The sequence below is a fragment of the Coprinopsis cinerea genome (assembly GCF_000182895.1).
Source record: "Coprinopsis cinerea okayama7#130 chromosome 1 map unlocalized cont3.1, whole genome shotgun sequence".
Lineage (NCBI taxonomy): Eukaryota > Fungi > Basidiomycota > Agaricomycetes > Agaricales > Psathyrellaceae > Coprinopsis > Coprinopsis cinerea.
Window position 1 is genome coordinate 2,929,515 of NW_003307544.1, and position 21,088 is coordinate 2,950,602.

The 21,088-nt window shown below is 51.9% G+C and overlaps 8 protein-coding genes across 8 annotated transcripts; 1 reads left to right on the forward strand and 7 right to left on the reverse strand.

Annotated features, from left to right (window-relative positions):
• Positions 1 to 255: 255 nt before the first annotated feature.
• CC1G_06606 (transcription regulatory protein) lies at positions 256 to 5,024 on the reverse strand (the record flags this gene model as incomplete). Its single annotated transcript, XM_001829217.2, has 10 exons — positions 256 to 469; positions 552 to 727; positions 786 to 1,001; positions 1,055 to 1,342; positions 1,402 to 1,497; positions 1,552 to 2,808; positions 2,866 to 3,354; positions 3,416 to 3,715; positions 3,886 to 4,543; positions 4,594 to 5,024. The coding sequence occupies 10 exons, from the start codon at positions 5,022 to 5,024 to the stop codon at positions 256 to 258; spliced, it is 4,125 nt and encodes a 1,374-aa protein (XP_001829269.2).
• Positions 5,025 to 5,273: 249 nt separating this feature from the next.
• Positions 5,274 to 5,778, reverse strand: CC1G_06607 (hypothetical protein; the record flags this gene model as incomplete). The annotated part of the gene is made up of 2 exons (XM_001829218.2): positions 5,274 to 5,583; positions 5,636 to 5,778. The coding sequence occupies 2 exons, from the start codon at positions 5,776 to 5,778 to the stop codon at positions 5,274 to 5,276; spliced, it is 453 nt and encodes a 150-aa protein (XP_001829270.2).
• Positions 5,779 to 5,880: 102 nt separating this feature from the next.
• CC1G_06608 (hypothetical protein) lies at positions 5,881 to 6,426 on the reverse strand (the record flags this gene model as incomplete). Its single annotated transcript, XM_001829219.2, has 2 exons — positions 5,881 to 6,215; positions 6,272 to 6,426. 2 exons carry the CDS (start codon positions 6,424 to 6,426, stop codon positions 6,029 to 6,031), a joined length of 342 nt encoding a protein of 113 aa, XP_001829271.1. The 3' UTR covers positions 5,881 to 6,028.
• A 1,407-nt stretch (positions 6,427 to 7,833) lies between these two features.
• On the reverse strand, positions 7,834 to 8,295 carry CC1G_06609 (hypothetical protein; the record flags this gene model as incomplete). Its single annotated transcript, XM_001829220.1, has 2 exons — positions 7,834 to 7,984; positions 8,060 to 8,295. 2 exons carry the CDS (start codon positions 8,293 to 8,295, stop codon positions 7,834 to 7,836), a joined length of 387 nt encoding a protein of 128 aa, XP_001829272.1.
• A 1,502-nt stretch (positions 8,296 to 9,797) lies between these two features.
• CC1G_06610 (hypothetical protein) lies at positions 9,798 to 11,369 on the reverse strand (the record flags this gene model as incomplete). Its single annotated transcript, XM_001829221.2, has 2 exons — positions 9,798 to 11,243; positions 11,295 to 11,369. 2 exons carry the CDS (start codon positions 11,367 to 11,369, stop codon positions 9,798 to 9,800), a joined length of 1,521 nt encoding a protein of 506 aa, XP_001829273.2.
• Positions 11,370 to 12,076: 707 nt separating this feature from the next.
• Positions 12,077 to 14,079, forward strand: CC1G_06611 (hypothetical protein; the record flags this gene model as incomplete). The annotated part of the gene is made up of 3 exons (XM_001829222.1): positions 12,077 to 12,305; positions 12,359 to 13,444; positions 13,499 to 14,079. The coding sequence occupies 3 exons, from the start codon at positions 12,077 to 12,079 to the stop codon at positions 14,077 to 14,079; spliced, it is 1,896 nt and encodes a 631-aa protein (XP_001829274.1).
• Positions 14,080 to 14,222: 143 nt separating this feature from the next.
• Positions 14,223 to 16,595, reverse strand: CC1G_06612 (arginase; the record flags this gene model as incomplete). Its single annotated transcript, XM_001829223.2, has 13 exons — positions 14,223 to 14,248; positions 14,635 to 14,725; positions 14,967 to 15,051; positions 15,122 to 15,200; positions 15,259 to 15,299; positions 15,362 to 15,486; positions 15,544 to 15,717; positions 15,744 to 15,815; positions 15,872 to 15,893; positions 15,951 to 16,099; positions 16,158 to 16,281; positions 16,351 to 16,366; positions 16,388 to 16,595. 13 exons carry the CDS (start codon positions 16,593 to 16,595, stop codon positions 14,223 to 14,225), a joined length of 1,212 nt encoding a protein of 403 aa, XP_001829275.2.
• A 954-nt stretch (positions 16,596 to 17,549) lies between these two features.
• CC1G_06613 (hypothetical protein) lies at positions 17,550 to 21,007 on the reverse strand (the record flags this gene model as incomplete). The annotated part of the gene is made up of 4 exons (XM_001829224.2): positions 17,550 to 17,856; positions 17,912 to 19,831; positions 19,886 to 20,119; positions 20,175 to 21,007. 4 exons carry the CDS (start codon positions 21,005 to 21,007, stop codon positions 17,550 to 17,552), a joined length of 3,294 nt encoding a protein of 1,097 aa, XP_001829276.2.
• Positions 21,008 to 21,088: the final 81 nt, after the last annotated feature.

The following is a 21,088-nucleotide window of genomic DNA, read 5'->3' on the forward strand; positions in this document are numbered from 1 at the left end:
ATATTCCTCCTCTTCTTGTTCATCCCCGAGCCTTGCCTTGTGGCTTCTACCGTCTCACAACTCCATTTACCTCGATAACGGGAAGACGCACAGCCCAATGCACACCATCCCCTCAATATCTCATACCCGAATACATACGACATTTCGCCGATGAGCAAGACACCGCAATTAGTCCTTCCCAAAGTATGTACAACAAAAATAGCACTATTCTACAGACGTAAAAAAAGGTGAAAAGGAACCAATGAAACCCAGAATTTATGGCAAAAGGAATCGACTTCTCTTTCTATCCTCACTGGATGCGCGAGCCCTCTCCCGCAGCATCGCACCTTCCTCGGCATTCCACCTTCTCGAGATAAAGTCCTCGCATCCACTCTCATACACCAGCTTATAAGAGGGCAAGCCTATACGGATTTTCGTTTGGTCGTCCCTTGTCAGCGTCGAGGCGGTGCTTTCTTCGTTCTGCAAGGTTCTATGATTAGGGAGGTCGCATGTCAGTACCTCTCCCCCTCACTTATCCCCGGTTCCAGGGGTATGGAACAGAAGCCACTCACCTCCGCAAAAATATTGGTCCGTTATTACGCTTCGTGGAAGGCACCCACTCTGTCGGATAGCTCATCACATACGTATTGAGGTATTCTCGCCATCGAGTAATAGGGCGCCCATCAGTTGGGATAGTCACATCTTCCTGGCTCAACAGGGAGATTCGGATGCATTTCTTTTCCCGAACCTAAAGCACGAGGTATGAGAACGATGAAAATCAATGGAGCGCTATTTTGGGAACTTACCCATTGAATTCGGAATAGATGGTCGTCGTGTACCGTGCCGATATGTTTCTCAGCGTTCCGCCTGTACCTGATGATGCCCTGTGCCGTCATCTTCTCAGAGGATTGGGCCGTCTGGAGGAGGGTCCAGAGCTCCTGAGATTTGTGGTCGGAGAGGATAGTCTGCACTTGCTTGATGAGGGCGGCTATCACCTTGTCGATTGTGAACAGAAGGTATGCCTTGAGGAGTTTTAGTGGCCTGTAGGTTCGTAATTAGAACCATAGAAACATACCTTGGTTCCGAAGAACCACCGCAAGTGCTCTTCGAAGGTCGGCTGATCCATCTCGTTATCAAACAGCCTCTCGCAGGCGTTGAGAAGATAGGCATATGTCGCGTTGGCTCCCTCGACCGTGCCACGCTCTCCCATGGCTTCGATAGTCTGCTGAAGAATCACAGGCGGACCGTGAGGATCAACCAGCCCCAAGTCCACCGCGATTTGATTAGCCAGGAGAGATGAATGCTTCTCAGCAGCCAATTCAGCTCCAATCTCCTTGCACATCAAGAGACGCGAATATAGTAACTATAGAGTTTACTCTTTAATTGGATCACGGGCATGAAAATAGCTGAAGGTATACGTACCTGCAGCAAGCGCAACAGAGTGTAAAAGGTGGTATTTGCAAAGAAGGGGCGATCTAGCTCTGACTGCTCAGGCAACCCCGAGTCACTGAGATCGGCCTAGGTAAAGGCGTTAATGAAAAGTTAGGACCAATGGCTTAAATTTAAGCTCACCTCACGAATCCAAACGTCAGGGATAACCCGACCCTCGTCATCCAACTGGGCAAATCGACTGTCAGGAAGGGGTGTGGCAGACCTAGAACCCATAACAGAGTCGGCACTTCTGCTGTTGGTGCCACCGGTAGCCACAGTAGCGTTAGCATCATTCTTTGAGCCAGACGCCTTCTCCTGAGCTGTCTTGAGGAGCTTCTTCCTCAAGTCGCTAGCGGGGACACCGCTCGAATGAGCAGAGTGCGGAGTTCCTCCTGACGACCTTCTTCCACTCCGCGGACCCTCTGAGCCCTGGTTGCCCCCATTCAGCATCATTATTTCGTGAACGGCAGCGGCCTCTTCGTCTGTGTTAACTCCGTTGGGTTGATTAGATTGCGCGGCGTTGCTGCTGCCCTCCGAAGCCCCATATGCAGATCCAATTTCTAGGTCAGGGTAGTTGAAGAGACAGGGGATGAATGCGCGAAGGAATTTGTCCACAGCCTTCCTCTCCTGAGCGCTGTACCCCACTTGGGAACGATCCAAGAAAGAGTAGATCAGCTTGAGGGAATCCAGTAGGACGGATGTGTCGTTAAAGGTGTATTCCAGTTGGTGGCCAATGGTGCCAGCCTTGAATAGGCGCCCTTTGTTGGTTTGAGGGTAAGGGGTGGGGGGATCCAAGGCGGCGATCTGCTGCTTCTTGACGGTGTCAATTTCGGTACAGAAGTGTTTGGCGGTGATATTCTTCTTGTCGATGGGCTTGAAGGAGATGCCTTGGTGATCCAGAGACTTGTAAAAGTTCTTCGAGTCAACCTCTCGCCATGTCCTACTCCAGTCACGCTGAGCCCGCTTCCATTCCTCGTCCCTCTGCTTCAACCTCGCTAGCACGACAGGGACAGCAACGCTTGGACAGTCTTGCAAAGCTTGAATGATTTCGAGCCCGTTGTCTCGGCCGTAGATACGCTTGATGGTGCGGTGGTAAATGGTTTTACTCGTCCCGCCGAAATCTGCCTTGAGCTTGAAGGCTGAGCGTTCTTCGGGTGGCATCTCCTCGATACGTGCGCACAGCGGTTCTAGGACAGCGATCGTCCGCGTCAACGCCTCAATATGTACGTGATATTCGTGTCGTTCTTCCTCGCTCTTATGAAGGGCATCCTCGAATTGGTTCTTCTTATGGGCGACGAAGCCAGACTCTTCCGACGCCCATGTAGGATGCGACACCCATTCGTCGTTGAGTACGGATCTGCACAGCTCGTCTCTTCCGGAACAAGCCAAACGTGTTTCCTGGAGCGCATATAGGTCAGTTAAGACATTAGACAAAGAAAATAAGAATAGACACACGGATTCGGGAAGCCTTCGATAACTCGGGCCCTCTCCGTCATCCACCGGCTGGGGCACTTCAGGCGCTGCCGTTCGTATGCTTCCTGGTGGCCCATGTTCAATCAGATCTTCCATTCTCTCGTCCCACCCTATCAGATCCTTGAACTCCGCCATGAGATTCTCGTCTCCCAAAAACACCTTCGCCCGTTCAATCAAAGTCTTCGCGTCAATTATGTCTTTGGAGAAGAGGCTGAGAAGCTTCAAAAATTCTTCGTAGACTTCGCGACTTTCTAAAGATTTCTTCGCGCGGTCAAAGAATAGAAGCTTGTCTGCTGAGGTGCTATTTGTAGGATGCGCGACATGAGAGGGGGGCTGCGGGTGCGGGATTGAGGCTGTGAGGTAGACCGTGGTTTGTGGGTGTACCATGGGAGGTGAGCGGGGGGCGGGATACGGTGAAAACGACGGCGAGCCTGTGTCTGGGTTGTGGGTATGCTTCACCTTCTTCGCCTGCTGTTCAGAAGAGAAAGGGTGATTGAGTAAAAAGACGAAGAAAAAACGCAAAGCGACGCACCCTGGACGAGGTCGTCTTCGCTGGTATCACTGGCACCGGCGTTGGCTCTTTTTCCAACGGACGTTTTTTCCGCTTGCTTGTCGTCGATTGCTTTTTCCCGGGCGGTGGGCTGGGATGTCGCGGGTCTTGTTCTCGTTGACCCCAACCGTCCATCTGCGCTGCACCAGGGTGCCCCATCATCATCCCGCCCTGATCCAACAGGCCACCACCGCCCATCGCCTCGGGTAAGAACGCCTTGAATTCCGCTATGAGATCGGGGGCATCTTTGAATAGCATTTGCACTTGGACATAAACTTGAGACTGGGTTTTAAGAAAGAAGTCGGGATCAGCATTCGGTCGCGATTACAAAGACGGCAAGGATGGGTGTGAATAAAAAAACGGAACGACCAATGGGAGATCAATTCGCATGGCATAAGCGCGCGTCGCGACGTCGAACTATTGGCAGCCCTAAAGTTGAAAGAGAAACTCACGTCGTGCAAATGCCTTTGCTCTTTCTGATATGTTTGCAATATATCCAAGAATTGCTTATATGTGTTGGGGTCGTCGGCGTAGCGGGCCTTGATCTTATTGAGATACTGGATGGCAAGGTTGAAGTCGCCCGCTGTCTTGCTCTCCTGAAGCATACCGGCATTGCTGCTGCTCGGAGCCTTGTTGTTGAGGTTTCCCAGGAAGGATGCTGCAGCTGTGTGGGAGGTTTGCTGTTGGAGACCGGGGGAGTAGATGCCTGGATCGACAAAGGGTGGTACACCGGGAGCGATGTGGTGAAGACCGTGGGCGGGGCCACCAGGGCCAACGCCAGGAGGGTAACCGTGGGGAGTCATGGAACGTGAACCGGGGCCGGCTGGGACTCCACCAGGACCAGAAATGACTGGTCCTGGTGGATAGGGCATCGAGCCTCCCAAGCCTGGTCCTGACAGTGGCAACGACGTTCGACTAATGATGGTGTTGGATCCGGTGCTTTGCGTAGTCGTACCATTGGGGGTTGTAACCGTAATTGTGTTGTCTGACGGATCTGCTGAAATGTCTATCCGGTAGCCGACTGGGAGGAATGTGTTGAAGCCTTGAATGAGCGTCGGGTTGCCGTGGAATAGCCTGGAAACGCGTTGGATGACGCCTGGTGTGTCGATGCTGACCCTAACGTCACGATAATGTACCTAGGACATGTGCCTAATACTCACTTTTGGCTCTTAAAGTCCTTCATTATATCCAAAAATTGATTGTACACCTCCGGCTTCTCATTGAACTGGCTCTTGACGGCATCGAGGTAACTAAGTGCATCTGTGACGTTCAGTGGCCGTGATTCTGTTCCGCGTTGTTGCTGCTGCATTTGGTGGAGATGTTGCTGCTGGGAGAGTGCGGCATCACCGACAGCGTTCATGGCGAGCGCTGGGTTCGGTAGCAGAAGGGGCGACGTGTTCTGCGGGGGCGGTACCAGAGGGTTGACGGAGAGGCCAATGAGGTCGTTGAGGATGGCAGTTGGATACTGGAATTGAGTTGTTGGCGGGGGCTGGATGGGTGCTGGTGGTGGAGGGAGCGGGGGAAGCTGTATTCGCGGCTGGGAAGGGTCCGTGTGTTGTTTGGTGTCATTGCTCGCTGCTTGTTCGGACATGATCCCAAAAAAGATTGGCCTTGATGATGGCGTTTCTCCTGCGCCTGGACCTGAATGCCTTGTTTCTCCGCTGCTCTCGCCGTTTCCAGCTGCAGGCGTCGCGCTTTCTGTCTTTGACGCCATCGTCATGCTTGGGCGTTGCAAGGAAAGAAACGTTTTGCGTCGCCGGGGTCGATGACGGAGGCAAAAGACCGTGAGATTTATTCAAATCGGTTATCTGATAATTTCTGCCCCTATTCTTGGCTACGATCATTGCGGCAATCCAGCGTCGTAACTGGGATTGGAGCCTGCAGAGAATTCAGGCATGCCATTGAACCACTCTGAACAACCGGTAGAAGGCACTGTTTCGTTTCCATCCTGCCGTTTAGCTAGTGAAGCTGAACTGACGCGACCACCAATGTGCTTGACGACTCCATTGGGTTTCTTCAGGTACAATGAACCGTCGTGGTCCAATAACTGGTACCCAGCTGGCAAGATTGCAGAAAGTCCAGCCACAAGAAATTTGTGTGGATGAGCGAGCTCGACGACACGCTCTACTGCTCTGTCGACTTGGGCTGGGCTGTAATGTCTATTAGACCGGATTATCCTTCGACAATCGAGTGCGCGCTCACCTGGATGAACGAAATTCCCTCATCGCGGAAATTACAAGATCGTAGGCTTCGGGTGCTAGTTTGTCTTGCATTGCCTTTAACAGGGGAATGGTCGCGTTCTGAAGGGCAAGGGTGGCAAACTGAGGATGGTCTTGGTTGCCCATAGTAGTGAGACTACTGATAATTGCCTCCGTCAACGATTTATAAAGCTGTTGACACGGCACGGTGCCAATCCTCGTAGCGGGAATCATAAAAGGCCGGGTATCGTAGAGAACATTGATTCAATTACAATTTACAAGATAGTCGTATCATCCTAAAGCCACCAAATCTGTACTATACAATCATTTTACAAGCTGCATTCTTTACATCGAGCTTCAACAACAAGAAAGGTAGAAAGGTTCGAGGGGGCGATGATTAGTTTGATGGAACAATGAGCTTCGTAACACCGTTCGGCGTCTTCATAACGACTGAAGGAAAGTCATTCCCCAGCTTCAACTCGTATCCAGCCGGAAGGAAAGTCGTAAACCCCTGCAAAAGGTCTTCATGGTGAACGAATAAGCGCGCCATCTGCTCGATGACGACATCCTCTTGATCAGGAGTCCTGACAGTGGCGGCGTCAAACCAACTTGAAGAGCCTGGCAATGCAGATGAACCGACCTGGAAGTGTAAAGGCTCTTCATTGCGCCCATGAATTGGCCGTATGCGTCGGCGTCAAGCTTCATCTTGACAGTGGCGACGAAGTTGAAGGCTGGTTGGACATGGGGAGAGCAAGCGCCCATTGGCATTGATGCGCCAGCGAATTGGGAGGTCATAGTAGAGAGTAGGTTCTGTTCTTATCCTTTACGAACCACAGCAATCCTTAAATACCCAGTACCTCGAGACTGGGCTAATTGCTGTGTGAATGCGCCCAATCCTTTTATGGCCGACCGAGTCATTTGTGTGCGTGGGTAAGGCGTGGGCGCTTAAAAAGGAAACGGCGTGAATCTTCCTGGACACCTTCCTTGATGACTCGGGGAAAGGCAGTGACATTTTTACGTCTCACTGCCTAGCCTGTGGCCTTCGGTATTTTACTCGTCCAATTTCCCGGTACAAACCCTTCTTTCCTGGTGCAACATATCTGACTCGAATGATAGCCGCCGCCTTGCTGGATACCCGAAGGTCTGCGCGCCGTCACGCGTCAGCCTCCCGTCGCCTGACCATTCTGGTCTGGATTCGCTCTCTGACTGCGAGGTCGTCGGACCGCCCTGGGGCCAACTCTGCAAATTAGTTTTGTGAGGGCGGTGCCGTTTGCGAGTCAATGTCAGACCTCAACTGAAGGGAGTTGACGACATCCTCGTGGACCGGGGTCTTCAGGAGGTTCCCCGCGAGGGTTATAATTTCTCTCAGTATCATCAGCAATGATTGATATTACAGGTGACTAGTGACTACCGCTCATAGAAAGCGTGGTCGCTTATCTACTTCATTCGTTCTGCTGGTGGGCACCATACAGCCCGCAGCCGTAGCAGACCGTAGTATCACGGTCTACGACCCCGCAGTTACATTGTTCCAACCTTATCCTAGGAACCGAAGATCCGCGCCCCACACCCAAGCAAAACCACCACTGCACCACATGTATCAAAGCAACACTTGCCAACAGAGTCCATAATGAAAAGAAGAAGTGGCTGCGATTCCGAGCCATGAAGGTAAAGATAACAAGTTATGCACGATGGCCGGAATGCCCGAGCGCCTAATCTACTGTACATATACAAAAGGAGGAATACGAAACAAAGATGAAAGTTGATAAAACAGATCTTTTCGTGACTATACCTGTATGCCTACACCACACCCGCCACACTGGCATATATCCACCCCCTTATCCATCTCCTTGAGGGTTCTCAACCCCTCTGAACCTTGTACACGGGAAAACAGAAAGCAAAAGTAAATAGAGTACATTGATCACACATCCCAAGCACATGATCACCGCCAACCCCGCAGAGTACCAATCCCCCAGCCTCACGTCCCAATCCATAGGGTACCTAATTTAATTTACACGAACACTCCGTCCGGCCAAGGGTCGGTGGTCGGTTCATAAACACGCATATTGAAGATTTCCTATACCGTCGTCGATTCATTGAAAACGTGGAAGGGTCCGAACCCATTGCATTGTGTCCGTCGTGCCAAGGTTGCCGTTATTGTATTAAGCCTGTCGCGGTGAACAACCACCTGAGCGAGTGAAATGATCACCCTCGAGGCGGGATATCGCGTCCGAAGCGCCAGTTGTCGTAATCCTCGAGGTAGTCTGGTGGGACGAACATTCGGAAACCTTGAATGAGGTCTAGGTATCCGTCGAACAGTGTGCGAACGCGGCCAATCAGTTCTGGACGCTCGATCCTATATGATATATGGTCGTACAGCCGTAACTCAGTTTGGGGGCGATAAGGAGGGACGGAAGGACGATATACTCACACACGCCTCTGCCATTCCTTCATACTGAGAACAAACTCGTTGTAGACTCTCGGTCTGTCGTGCAGTCTCCGTTTGGCGAGCTTCATGAAGTCGATGGCATCCTGCCTCGTCAGACGAGGTTGCTGGGCGAAGCTGTTGACGGTGGTTGGAGAAAGGGGCTGTAATTCAGTCCCATTCGAATGCACATAGTCGTCCGAAGGGATATGAAGGCCAAGGGCATTGGTAGGGTGAGGCATCGTGAGGTCGATGGATGGGGGCCAGGCGAGCGACGAGAAGATGTGGATACGAAGACGAGAACGCAAGCAAAGGAAGGCGGGAATGGAACGGAACAGAGGGCTGAAAAGCAGGAACGCGTTGGGGGTCCCAGTACGAGAGACCGAGGGGCCTTAAGTAGGGTAAGCCCAGGAGGCAAGGGAGATCTTATCCCAACACCTGCGTGCAGCCGACACAACGCAACAAAAGCAGACAGATGCCTCGCCACGCTGCACGCACCCCCGGATGTATGTATAAATGGGATTCCTCGGCCTAGCCCAAGGTTTTCTTCTTCCCTTACAACGACTTGGGTCACCGAGAGTCATAATACCCAAAACAATCCGTGATCTCATGCACGGAAAACGCGCCAACCTTCTAACACCGAAAACCCTTTCGTCCGACACTCACGAACGAATGACGGGGTTGTATATGTTTCCCTGACTGTGCTACCGCTGCTGAGTTAAGATCTGCATATCAATAAAAAGAGTCCCTTGCAGTTTTTTTAGATAACGGAGCAAACGCACACGAGTTTTCATAGACCATCCAGGTCAGGTCGATGACGTTTATCCATCGGAGTTTCTTCGACGACAGGTTCGCAAAGGCCAATATCACCAGCGCCTGTCCTTTGAACTTGCCTATTTGTCACATATCGACCAATCGACGAATGGCGAAAAAACATCGCGATCGGCGAAGCGAGGGGCATTTCCCCAGTCTTCTTGAAGGAGATTTACCGTTGAAGGAAAGGGAAGCAAGTGCGCTGTTGCCACATTGTACCTTCGACATGAGTTCGATCAAGTATAACCCTCATTGTCCTCCTCCTTTGGCAGACGAGGCCCGCCAAATAGGCTGGAGGTTGCACCAGATGGAAAACGTACCCGAGGCGTGTATGGCCATGGGACCCTTTGGGATTAGGCGTTGCAGGCCCGGCGAGCAGAACGTAGGCCATAGAGCCTTCTGGAAAGAAAGATGAACAGGGCCCTGCTCAATTCAAGGAGATTTCGCGAATGTCGGTGATAGCCAGGCGTGCCTCGTGTATATTTTGGAAAGAATGCCGGTACGACTGGAAGATGGTGTGAACGAACACGAGGCTTTCGCGTGCTCGGTGAATGTCTTGGTGGGAGGAAAGGAGAGCTCAGCGCTCAGGTTGGTAAGTCGCGGTGGTGGAAATGCGTCATCCACAACGTGCATAATCTAATCTTATCGGGAAAAGCCCGAACGATTGCGAAGATGTAATTTATCTGCGGTCGAGTCTGCTTTAATAATAAAAATACAATGGAAGACGATTATGCCACAGGCTTCCCAACAACAGAATCGAATTGCCCAACTGCGACGGATATGCGGATCCGGAAGGAGAATGAAAGCGAATGCGGTGGTAAATGAATGGTGTAGGAGCGAAAAGCACTGATGAAGCCCGATAAAAGATACGGGGATAAATATCCAATAAGATATAACTAGAAAGTGCGAGACGAAACAATGGAAACAAACGTCATGGCGTTATCTGAACCGTCACTCTCGTTAAAGACTGACTCGAGGCATCTTGTCTCAATTCGGGAGAAGATGCCCTTGAAGCTGGAGCAGACCGCGTCTTGTTGCTCTCTCCTGCTTGTGACTTGATGGCACTATCGGGTGTGGGGCAGAAGAACGGTGCTTCGTAGGGTTGCCTTCTAAGTTTTTTCGGCGGCGTTAAACTCGTCATTGAACGCTTGGGTTTGACCTCCCTCGGTTTGGTGCTCGTGTTAAAACTAAACATGAAAGCTTTCTTGGTCGTTTGCTCCAGCTCTACCAGCACTACTTGGTTAGTCGAGAAACGGAAGATGGCAGACTGGGACGTACTATCTGGATTGGGCAGAAGTGGCCCCGGTGCACTTGGCACCCGCCTAAGGAGTTTACCCAACGTCTTCGTCTTCGATTCATCCTTCTGTTTTGGCATTGGAGGTAGACACGGGACCGTCATGCTCAACTTTGTTGGACTGGGTATATCAGCCTCTCCGGTGCTCTTCCGCCTTTGTCGTTGAATGTGGATGGTCTCGGCAGAGCTTGGGGTCAACAGTGACGTTGTCGATGCAGCTTTTTGTTCATAAATATCCACGGGTGTAGCAGGCGGTGTGGATAACTGGGGTGAGGATGAGCATCTTGACAGGCCACGGCGGTGTCCTTGTCTAAACTGGGCAGGTGAGGTTCCCAATGGGGGTAGTGCCAACCTATTGCTCGAACGACTTTTCTGCTCCTTCGCCGGACGGTCAGGGTGGGCAAAGGTTATCGACGGAGTTCGTTCGCGCAGAGAAGAGGAGCTGGTGTCTGATTCGGACGACCCAGAGCTCATGTGGGCACGGGTGCGCGATGGTTCCGGAATTGATCTTGGGGACGGATCACCTTGGTGTAGGTAGATGGTTTGACGAATTTGAACGTGGGGTGTTGGTGACGAAGGGTCGGGGTTCTTTCCCTTGGAGATAGAAGCACGGCTAGACGACGGCTTTCTTGGTGAGGTCGGGGTCGGTGAGAATTGGGATCCATGCTGTTCAGGCGTGTGGACCGTTATGGTTGGAATGGGTGAGCGAGGTCGGATATGAGAAGATGCACGAGGGAATGTTGCTGTGGTGGAGCTTGACCGTGTGGTATTGTACATGGATGAACTGCCATAAGACACGTCGGATTCGGATGAGTTGAGGAGGATCCCAGTGGGGTTCTGGTGTCGACGGTGATGCGAATGATGACGGTGGTGTCGACGTTGGATTTTTCCTTCAGGAGAGGGGCTGAGAGAGCGTCGAGGTAACATGAGCTGGTCATTGTGTGCACGTTTGTGTAGTGAAGCATGGTCTTGCAGTGTAGCAAGGTCGTGGTGGTCGACTGGAGGGCGGCCAGTGAAGAAGTAGAGCAGGTGAGCGACTGCATTGTGCCCCAAGAATGCATCGACTAGCGCCGTGAAGATGCTCTAGAAAGGGATAAGAAAGGCAGACAGCATGTGAAACGCCGAGCAACGTACCAGGGCCAGGCCCACTGATGAGAGCAGAAAGGTGGCGATGTTGACAGCGACACCTCTCGACGGCGTCGACTCCATGGTTGGTATGACGGAAAGGAGGAAGAAATGAAAGGAGAAGGTAAAGAGCGTTAAGAGACAGGCTAAGACCTGCTTTCTAGGATAAAGGAGAATAGGAGCAAAGCATGCGCAAGGTTGTAACTGGGTCCGTTTCGAGCAGCTGCGCAGTATATAGACTGTTACCAATTTGATATCACAGCATTGATGATTGTCGCGAGGGTACTGTTACTGGAGAGGTCAACTTGGGGTCAACGGCAACACCCTACACCGTCGCTGTAGTTTAAATGTCCAGCAAGGCCTGTGAAACAAAGTTTATTGCAGGGCGGAGGCCTCCGTTCCAGGATCATCAAAGGGTCCATGCATCAAGGCACTCTCCGTGCTCGCCCACGCAGAGCTTACATACGTCGGGCGTCGGGGTCTTGAAAGGCTGAAATGTAAGTTTGCATTGCCTTGAAGCGCCTCCCTCCGCAGCGACGGTCCTTGGCTAAAGCGGCCTTGGTTGCGCGCCCTTGTATTTGTGGTTTGAGGTCATTGGGTCAAGGAAAGCGTTCGTAGCCACTATCTAAAGGATTCTCGCAGTCATATGAGGGATTTTGACCGGGAAAGCAGTGTAGAAGAGGATATGGTGAAAGCCAAGAAGAGGAGTTGAGGCGGTGCAGGTGGTCCGCATTCAATTAGATGTGGGACTGACATCTGGGTTGGTTTCTTACTACCGTCATCTGCTTCTCATGGGTTGCATTCGTCCAGCGACGCCTGGGTTCATCGTCACCCTCGTCGCTACAGTCCTCCTTGCTGTCGTTTCTTTCTGCGTTCCGTTCTTTAAATCAGTTTATTTCCTCAGAGCAAGCATCGACGTAGAGGGAATCTCCGGTTCAATAACATTTGGTACCCTTGGCTACTGTCTAGAGTTCGCAGGCCAGGTCAATTGCACAAAGCCATCGATAGGCTATGAACTAGGTGCGTGCTCCTCGGACGGTGCACCCGATGTCGACGAGTTAAACACTGGACAGATATCAACGGCCTGGTGGGCAACAACTTGCCCATCGAAATACCCAACGTCGCAGTCAAATGGATCACTTACGCTCTTTTCACCCATGTCGTGGCCCTCGCCCTCTCAGCGGGTTCTGCAATATTCGGCTTGTTGGCCCACGTCCGTGAAATGTCGATGACTTGCTGCAGCACATGCGTTTCTGGTTTCGCCGCCGCAGTCGCTCTCATCGCCTTCATTTTTGATCTTGTTCTTTTCTTCGTCGCCAAGGCGCGCATCAACGCTGTCGGTTCCGCAACGATGGGCAATGCCATTTGGCTGACATTGGCAGCCTGGGTGTTGCTATTCTTCAGCGGGTGTTTCTACACGTTGGGCCGATGCTGCATTTCCAGGCGTCCCAAAATGGGCGGTTCAGGCTGGGGTGAGGGCTCCGGCAGGGACCCCAGGTACGATGCCCCCAAGAACGACTATACTGAGCAAATGCGTCTCGACGCCGTCAAGGCGGAAGCAGACAGGAAAGCTCGCGAGAGACAGCAGAAGGAAGTCGGGCTTCCTGCATTTGCTGAAACGCAACCGCTCACTGCCCGCGTCGAGGGAGACCATGTGTACCTCGACGACGACTCAAAGGATGCTATCTCGACCGGACCATCTTCACCAACAAGTCTCGCTCGACCGTCGCAGAACAGCCTGAACAGTAACCGACGTCAATACAACGCTGGGGGCTATGCGCAAGGCACACCAGGTAACAGAGCCATCGACGAATACTATAATCCAACAAACACGTCTTCGAGTCCACCCGCCCCCAACACCTACCCACCTCAGCCTCAACCTCAGAGACAGGGTAGCGCCCATGCCTACACTCCCTCGGGCTACAGCAATACTGCTGGATACGGTGCATCACCCCAACGTCAGCCGAGTGGATACACTCCAGCATCTACTGGACCATATGCCCAGACGGGCTATGGTGCCTACCAATCGACATCGCCACCTCCAATGCCTTCCCACTCTCAGGGACTTACAGTACCCGGACAAGCTCCATACTCTGATCCCTATGACCCATACAACCAATCTGGACAACAGTATGGGCACACAGCCGGTGGAAGCTCTTGTAAGTTGGCATCAGTGTTAACATTAATCGAGCAGCTCTGATGTATCTTTCTAGACCATACTGCTTCCTCCCACAACCAACAACCGTCCGCATATTCACAATATGATCCTTACGGACAAACGTCCTCTTCGCCTCCTCCCCAACCAACTTCTTACTACAGCCCACAACCTCATAACCAATACACTGAGCAGCCTGCCTTCCTTACCACCACCTCTCCAGAGCCCTACAGTCGACAGCCCCAAACTTCCGCAACTCCAGGGTTCCCATCAGCGCTAACGCCAGGGTACGGAGCCTCCGCAGCTGCCGGGGCTGCGGCAGCGACTTCCCCACCACCCTCTACATCCATGCACTCCGTTTCTTCTGCCTATCACCAACCACCGCAGCGGCAATATACGCTAGGAGGTGACGGGTATGGCAACAACTCGGTCCCTCCACTACCTGAGCATGATCCATATAGCGGTTATCCACCAGGACTCGATACTACTTCAGGGGCAACCACGGGTGCTTACGCAGGTGCCACTAGCCCTGTGAGAGGACCTCGACCGCAACCTTCAGCGGGAGGTATCCCTGACGAAGCTCCTCCAGGGTATGACCAGGGAGGATCGTCCGTCGTCGGACAATGGGGCAAACACTAGCGCCCCGGTTGAGTATGTTTGATAGTCGAGGTGAAGATCTTCTCCTTGGGATCCATGTAGAACGTTTTGGGGAAAAAGTGGATATTATAAGACACAGACTTTTTAGCACTTTTTTTTGTATCCTCTACATGGTTCCTTGGTCCCTATCCGTTCAATTCCATGTAGTGTACTATATATCGTATATTTAAGTGTTTTTCTTGACTCTACGCTTTTTCTTTACCTGTTACCCTGTGTACACGTTACGACTCTTGCTATGATTGGTATTTCTTGCTGTTTGCACGTCTTTCATACATCGATAGATGACCCCGGTTCGTAAAACCAGAGTGGAACTTGGAGTGGTCGGCTGAGACGATTCATTGGGTTGGACAGAACGTCCGGGGGGCACAATTTGAGCATACGTCTCGCATATTCGGGTGTGAAAGGCGGGACAGTCTTTTGGCGTGAGTGGACATGGACTCGGGAGGTTTGGGTGGCGGTGACGCGGTTAGGGGCATGGGATCAAAGGTGTGGGAAACCTCTAGATAAGCGCCGGGCGGAGTTTGAATACACACATACCCAGGAGCCAGGGCACAGTTGGATCTAGATCTGCGCGCTCAGGGTACAATCGAGGGAATTGAGATTCAGGAGTACAAGCAATGTAGAATACCTGTGAAAGACGGATACTGAATGACGCGTCCAGCATACTAGTGAGCCATGGTCAAGGGTAATGAGGCAGTAAGATTTCAAAGCCGAAGCGCAAGTGTATCTACCGGTATTCCGGTTCTTCGATTGATGACATATATCTAGCTAGGTATTATTATTTAGAGGCACCATTCGAAGTGACTAAAAGTGATAGAAGGTCATGAACAACGGAAGCTGCCGCGATCCCAGTGATCTCAGCTACCGACCAACAGGTCAGACATGCAAACGTTGAAAAAAGCAGAAAGCAGACCTTGATCATAGGCCGGGGAAACCTCCACCAGATCTGCACCACTACGTAGAAACAAGGGTAGTGAGTTGGGAGACGCTTGGGCAACAGATGACAATGTGACCGCAGACTTACATGAAGTTTAGTCCTTTCAGACCTCTGAGAATGCGCTTAAACTCTCGCGTAGTCCAGCCTCCGGCTTCTGGGGTTCCAGCTGGGGGTCAATACGTCAGTTTCGCCTGTTATGGGCTCCAGATTAAGGATGCACGCACTTGCTGGTGCCATTCCAGGGTCAATAACGTCAATGTCCACGCTGTAAGATCGCGTTATCGCTCTGTACCCTGGACGATGCATGTGACTACCTGCCTCAAGTACACGGGGCTATCCCCAACACGAGCCCTCATCTTCCTAACAATTTCAGGGATGCCGAGGCTATCGATGTCGTCGCTAGTGATAACTTGGAACCCAACCACAGAGTCATTGGCAAGATCTTCTGGTCCCTGTTTTCTTCGTGGTCAACGTGCACCAGACGGACTGGGGCCCAGAAAAGCACTCACACTCAAAGGTGTCCTGATGCCACCATGAATACTGTTATTGGCGAGCAACCCTTCCTCGTGTGCGACGTAAAAGAAGGATCCATGTGTGATTCGAGATTGCTCCGTGTCTATACCGCTGAGCTGGAGTGTCGGCCAAGTGTCCTGCCGTGCTGCATGTAAGCCGGGTTTCATCGGCTGCCATGTACGGGCTAGCGTCATACCAGATGAGCGTCGAAGTGGATGACAGTGATAGGTCCGTAGACCTTGTACAGCGAGCGCAAGATGGGAAGGACCTGATTGGCAACAATACGTCACTCGTCGTAGATTCGCAGAATGTAAACAGACATACGATTGTATGGTCACCTCCAAGACTGGAATTCAAGAGATCAAATCAATATTATCCCCCGCCTGCACATCTCATTACTCACCTAACAACCCGAGGATGAACCAACCCATCCTTGCCTTTAAGCGGTCCCGCCAAAGTGTCCTCCCTCGCAATAGGCCTCCGTAGCAAAGTCGAGTACGCAACCTCCATCTGGTCCAGTGCGAGAGTATTGTCGAATGAGTTGACAGGCACCTATGGAGAGGGCCATGAGCCCACAAAGAGCAGAGGAAGAAGAGAGGGACCTTCGTACATCACCGCAATCCAGAATCGAATACCCTTGGGTGTAAGGATTGAACCCCCACGACAACGAATATGCAAGAACGTCACTCTGTCTTCTACTTCCCGAGCGAATGGCGCTAGGTCCAAAGCGAGCCCTTCAAATTCAGGAGTCGTCAGCTTCAATGGCCCTTCCCATTCCTCCACCAATTAAGACGAGTACTCACCCCGGTCGATACGAAACTGCCGTATCAAAAGGCATACCGAGGATCGCAACATCGAAGGTCGCATTCTCCTGTAGACAAAGTCGGTAGGGTAGATGAGCAAAAGAGAGAGGACCCGTGTAGCTCAAGTCAAGCTGAGGTCCATATTTCTCGAACCAAGTCGTAGGCTCTTGGGCTTGCGCACCAACCAGAGTGAAAGTCGACGAGATCAAAGAAAGAAACAGCGTGACCGTTTTCATGTTCCCCATGGTCACGAGTAGTGGCACTGAGTCCAATGTGCTTTGGTTGAGGAGAATGTTCAGACAACACGGGCGCCTTTAAAACGAATAAAAATAGATTAATGCGCAGTCACTGGCAGTGTCCCAAGAACGCTGCTCTTTGTCCGAAGAGACCAAGATTTTACAGCGATGTTTATCACCACACATTCCTCGGACGAGTACGCCATTTTCAAGGCTTTGCGGAGAGCTGCGGCAAATGACAAGAAATTCTAGGTCGTGGTTGTGGTGAGAAGTGAGGATCGTCGGGCGCGACCCGGATCAGCCTGAGCGTCACACGAACACCGATGCCCACCTCCCAAGGTCTCAAAATTCGACGGGCACAAACGTTAGCATGGTGTGTCCATCGTATTATCGTAACTCTACACTGCATCGCCATAATAAGCGACTGCAAAACGACAAAAAGCAACACATACAAATTACGACTAAACTACAGCTTGGGGGAGATGCTAACACATGAAACCTATCGGTCGTGTCGAAATGAAAATATAAAACAGTGATGGTTGTACAACAATGTGCGGGCTAGAAATAAAGGATACCAATGCAGGAGGTGTAATTGTAGGGTTCCGCGTGGCTTGAGAGGACAACAGGGAAAAAGAGATGTATCCAAGAAAGAGATGAGGCCGTACGTGTAGATGCAAGATGGGACTAGAATGACGAAAGGATTGTGGGAACAGAGTAGAGCTGTAGTCGATATTGATGAAATACGTAAATGATGAACGTCCAAAGGTCCTGAAGAAAACACTTGAAGGGATTCCCTTCAAGAAAAGCCGAAAGGAATGTGAACGAAAGAACACCAAGCCACGGGAACGAATAACAATAGGTGCAAAGTAGACGTGATGCGGGAGATGCAGGAACGATGATGCAAGGGAAAACGAAACGACATAAACATATGGGAACCAAGAAACACGTAAAGAAACCCAAGCATCATCGCGAGGCCTTCCTTGGAGAAGACTGGCCCGAGAAAAGCATGTTCATAAAGGTCTTTTCGTCCACTGTTTTCACGGCCTCAAACACCCGAATGGTTCGGATATGCGTGAGCTCTTCTCGTCGATACTGCCCATTGAAGGAATCCAGGCTGTCGGTCCTTGAATGTCCAGATTTACCTCCAGATGACTGGCGGGTCACTCCTCGAGGGAGGCTCTGTGCGACAGGGGATGGAGGTTCCGGGAACCCTTGGTCGGCAAATAGTTCAGGATTGTCGTTGGGCCAATGGAACCGAGATCTGCGGAAACTACAACAACAAGTCAGCAACGAATTAGGAAAACAGGAACGAAAAAGCCACGTACCACTCATATTCCCAAAGTGCCTCTTCAAAATCATCATCAGTTGCCAATTTGACACCACCAAATTCGCCAGTAATGTGTTCCCTAAGCGCATGTCGACAACCGAGAAGCGTCTGCACAAATTTGCATGAATGCATCTCAAGCTCTGTGGGGGTCATGGGAATGTACGTCGAAGGCCAGACGAGGAGGCCTGGGGATTGGACCGGCGCCATCACACCACTGCTTCGACTATGGACTGCGGAAGCTGCAGCAAGGACAGAGTAGGAGATACCCAGGCGACCAGCAGCTTTGGCGCTGATGGAAGGAGGACCGGGGGCGGGGGCGTCGGGAGAAGATGGGTCGCTCAAGCTCAAGCTCGAGCTTTCGGAAGAGGCAGTTCGGGACATTGGGGATGGAGAGGCCTTCAAAGAAGTGTTGGATCGGCTGGGATTGTCGGTGTGACCCAAACTGGTTGACGAGGCAATAGACGAAAGGGATATGCCATAGCCGTGATCGCTGCTCCCTGCAGAGATAGAGCGGGACATAGGCCTCACAGGGATACCAAGGCGGCTTGCAGCCTTCACCGGCACGGCTGGAACGGTAAGTCCACGGCTCGGTGAAGGTCGAGCACTTTCCATATCGGTGCTTCGGCTACTCGAAATGGGCTTGGGCGGGACAGGAGGAGGAATTGAAGGGATGCCCAGACGGTCTGCAGCCTTGTCGGATACAGAAGGCATGACACTAGACAGATACGAGCCCGAATAACTCTCGCCGCTGCTACTGTCGCTGCTTGTTGAGTAGGCAACAGAGACGCGATTGGAAGGCGGCAAAGACGGCACGTTGGGTGTCAGTCCCAGCCGACTCGCAGCCTTTGCAGTGACGAGAGGCATCTGGAACGAGTCATCGAAGCTTGTTTTGGAGACAGTTCTCTGTCTAGCCTGCTGTTTCTCCTGCTTCTTCTCTTTCCGCTCCTTCTCTTTTTTCTCCTTCTTGTCTGATATTTGCCTCCAGTGTCTCTTGAGCTGGTCGGAGCTTGCTCGTGGTCGAAGGTGCTTGTCCACACGCATCGGAGGTTCAACGGTCGGAAGCTGGGGTGCCAAAGCCCCACCTGGGCCTATCGGAGAATCGAATGGCGCCAATTTGATGTGGAAACTCCTAATCTTGCCAGCATTGCCCTTGCCGAATGTCCGTCGCAGATAGTCCTGAACGAACTCTGCTGGGCGTGGATGAATGCCGCATTTGTTGATCACCAGGTACTCGAAAATCTTCTCCATGTCGAGTGAGAGTTCCTTCTTGTGTTTCCAGGCGGTGACGGCCTCCGAGTTGGACTTGGTGCTCGAGGTCGAACCTGTCTTGCGATGTCCCTTTCGGTCGGAAATTGGTTCTTGTGTGAAGGTTGCTGAAGCGGCCAAGGTGCCATTGAGAGCATCGATGTTGTCTTGAGTGATAGTAGGGGAAGGTGAGATGAAGGAAAAGTAGTCCTCTGCTTGCGTTGATAGGGTTTCAGTTGGTATTGGGAGGGGCTTGTCTCGATTGTATGCTGGTGTCGGTGGCTCGAGACCAACGACCGTAACAGCGGGATTGCTTTGGGTAGAACTGCGTTTGGAGGAGGGTAGTTTGTCGAAATCAAACTCGCTGACCAAGGTCGATGCTGTGGATGTCGATGTAGTTTCTTCGAGTGTGTCGTCGTCGCCGCTGTCGCACCCTTCGTCCCAATGGAAGAAGGAATTCTTGTTGGGTGACTCGACTTTTGATGGCTCCTTGGGCTCCTCGCCGTAGGGAAAGAGGATCTGGTCGTCAATGAGTTCCAATCTTCCTCCATTGGTCAAGACTCGGCGGATTTCCGCCAACAGCGGCATCCATCTGTTAAAGGGAATGCACAGCGACAAATTTGACATCCTGACGTATTCGAATGATTTGGCGGGAAAGGGTAGTTTGAATAGGCTAACAACACGTCAGTGAAACCAGCGGATATATGCGTTGAAAGAGATGACTTACAAATTTCCTTTGACAAAAGTGAGGTTCTCTGTCGTTTGGAATGTGGGTAGGGTGATGTCCATGATGTCGAAACCGGTTATTCGAGAGTTTGGCCAGAGAGACGCGGCCCGCAGGGCCCAATGACCCTGGCCGCAGCCCAAGTCGAGGACGGTTAATGGTGGTTTCTTGCCATAGTCGTGAAAACTGGGTGAAGTTGGGCTCAGTCGCTGGAGCAGTAACTCAGAATACCGGTCGCTGGAGGGAAAAAAAATCAGAATAACTTCAACGACTATGCAAGAGAGCTACGCACTTTTCCAGGCATTGGGTATCGTATGCTTGCATATAGGGCGCCTCGCCAAAGTATGGATGCACTTTGGTATTACTCTGGGATAGCCAAACATTGTTGTCCATGAATGTGGTGTCCTTCTTGAGCTTTCCCTTTTGATGGTCGTCGAATTCGACCCTGGACGAACGCTTTGAGCGTGGTGTGGTGGGTGTTTGCGGTAGACGGTCGACGTCCATCTTGGTTGGACGGAAAGAAGACGGGGGCGCCGAAGACTTTGAGCGAGGAATGGAGTCGGACGAGGCCATACTGGGCGAAACATCGGCGGCTGCTGAGAAGAGCGAGGCCATCGATCGCTGCGCTTTTACTTTGTGAAGCGCCGCCGTTCCGCTTGAGCTCGATCGCTCCGACGATGTTGTCTCTCCACCCGCGGTCCTTGGCCGAGACACTCTCTTTGTTGACTCGGCCGTGGGTGAAGGCGTTAGTGGCGACAACGGCGGCGTACCGCTGTGCTCAGACAGCTTTCGAATTCGTAGTTTTGTGAGTTCTTTCGCCCTGTCCTTGTCTGCGCTCCTCTTCATGACGCCGAGCCCCATGGCAATGCTAACGGAAGCGGAACGTTCAAGTGTCGATTGGCGGCGTGCTTTGACGAGGACACTGCTTCTCTGCTGCTGCTGGTAGTGAGAAACAGGCCTTTCATCTAGGTAGAGGGTTGAGTGAGGCCGGTAGTGACTCCGAACAGCTCTGGGTCTTTCTGGCTGCAGAGGGAAGGAACTGTGCTGGTGGGCTTCAAACTGGGACGAGGCTGACAGGCTATCCTGGCGAGGAGGAAATGGACGGAAAACAGTTGCGGCAGCCATCTTTTCACCGTCCAGGAGATGGGATTTGTAACAATGGTCGCCTTAGCCTTTCCCTTTGTCGCCGGGCACGTTCTCCAGGCG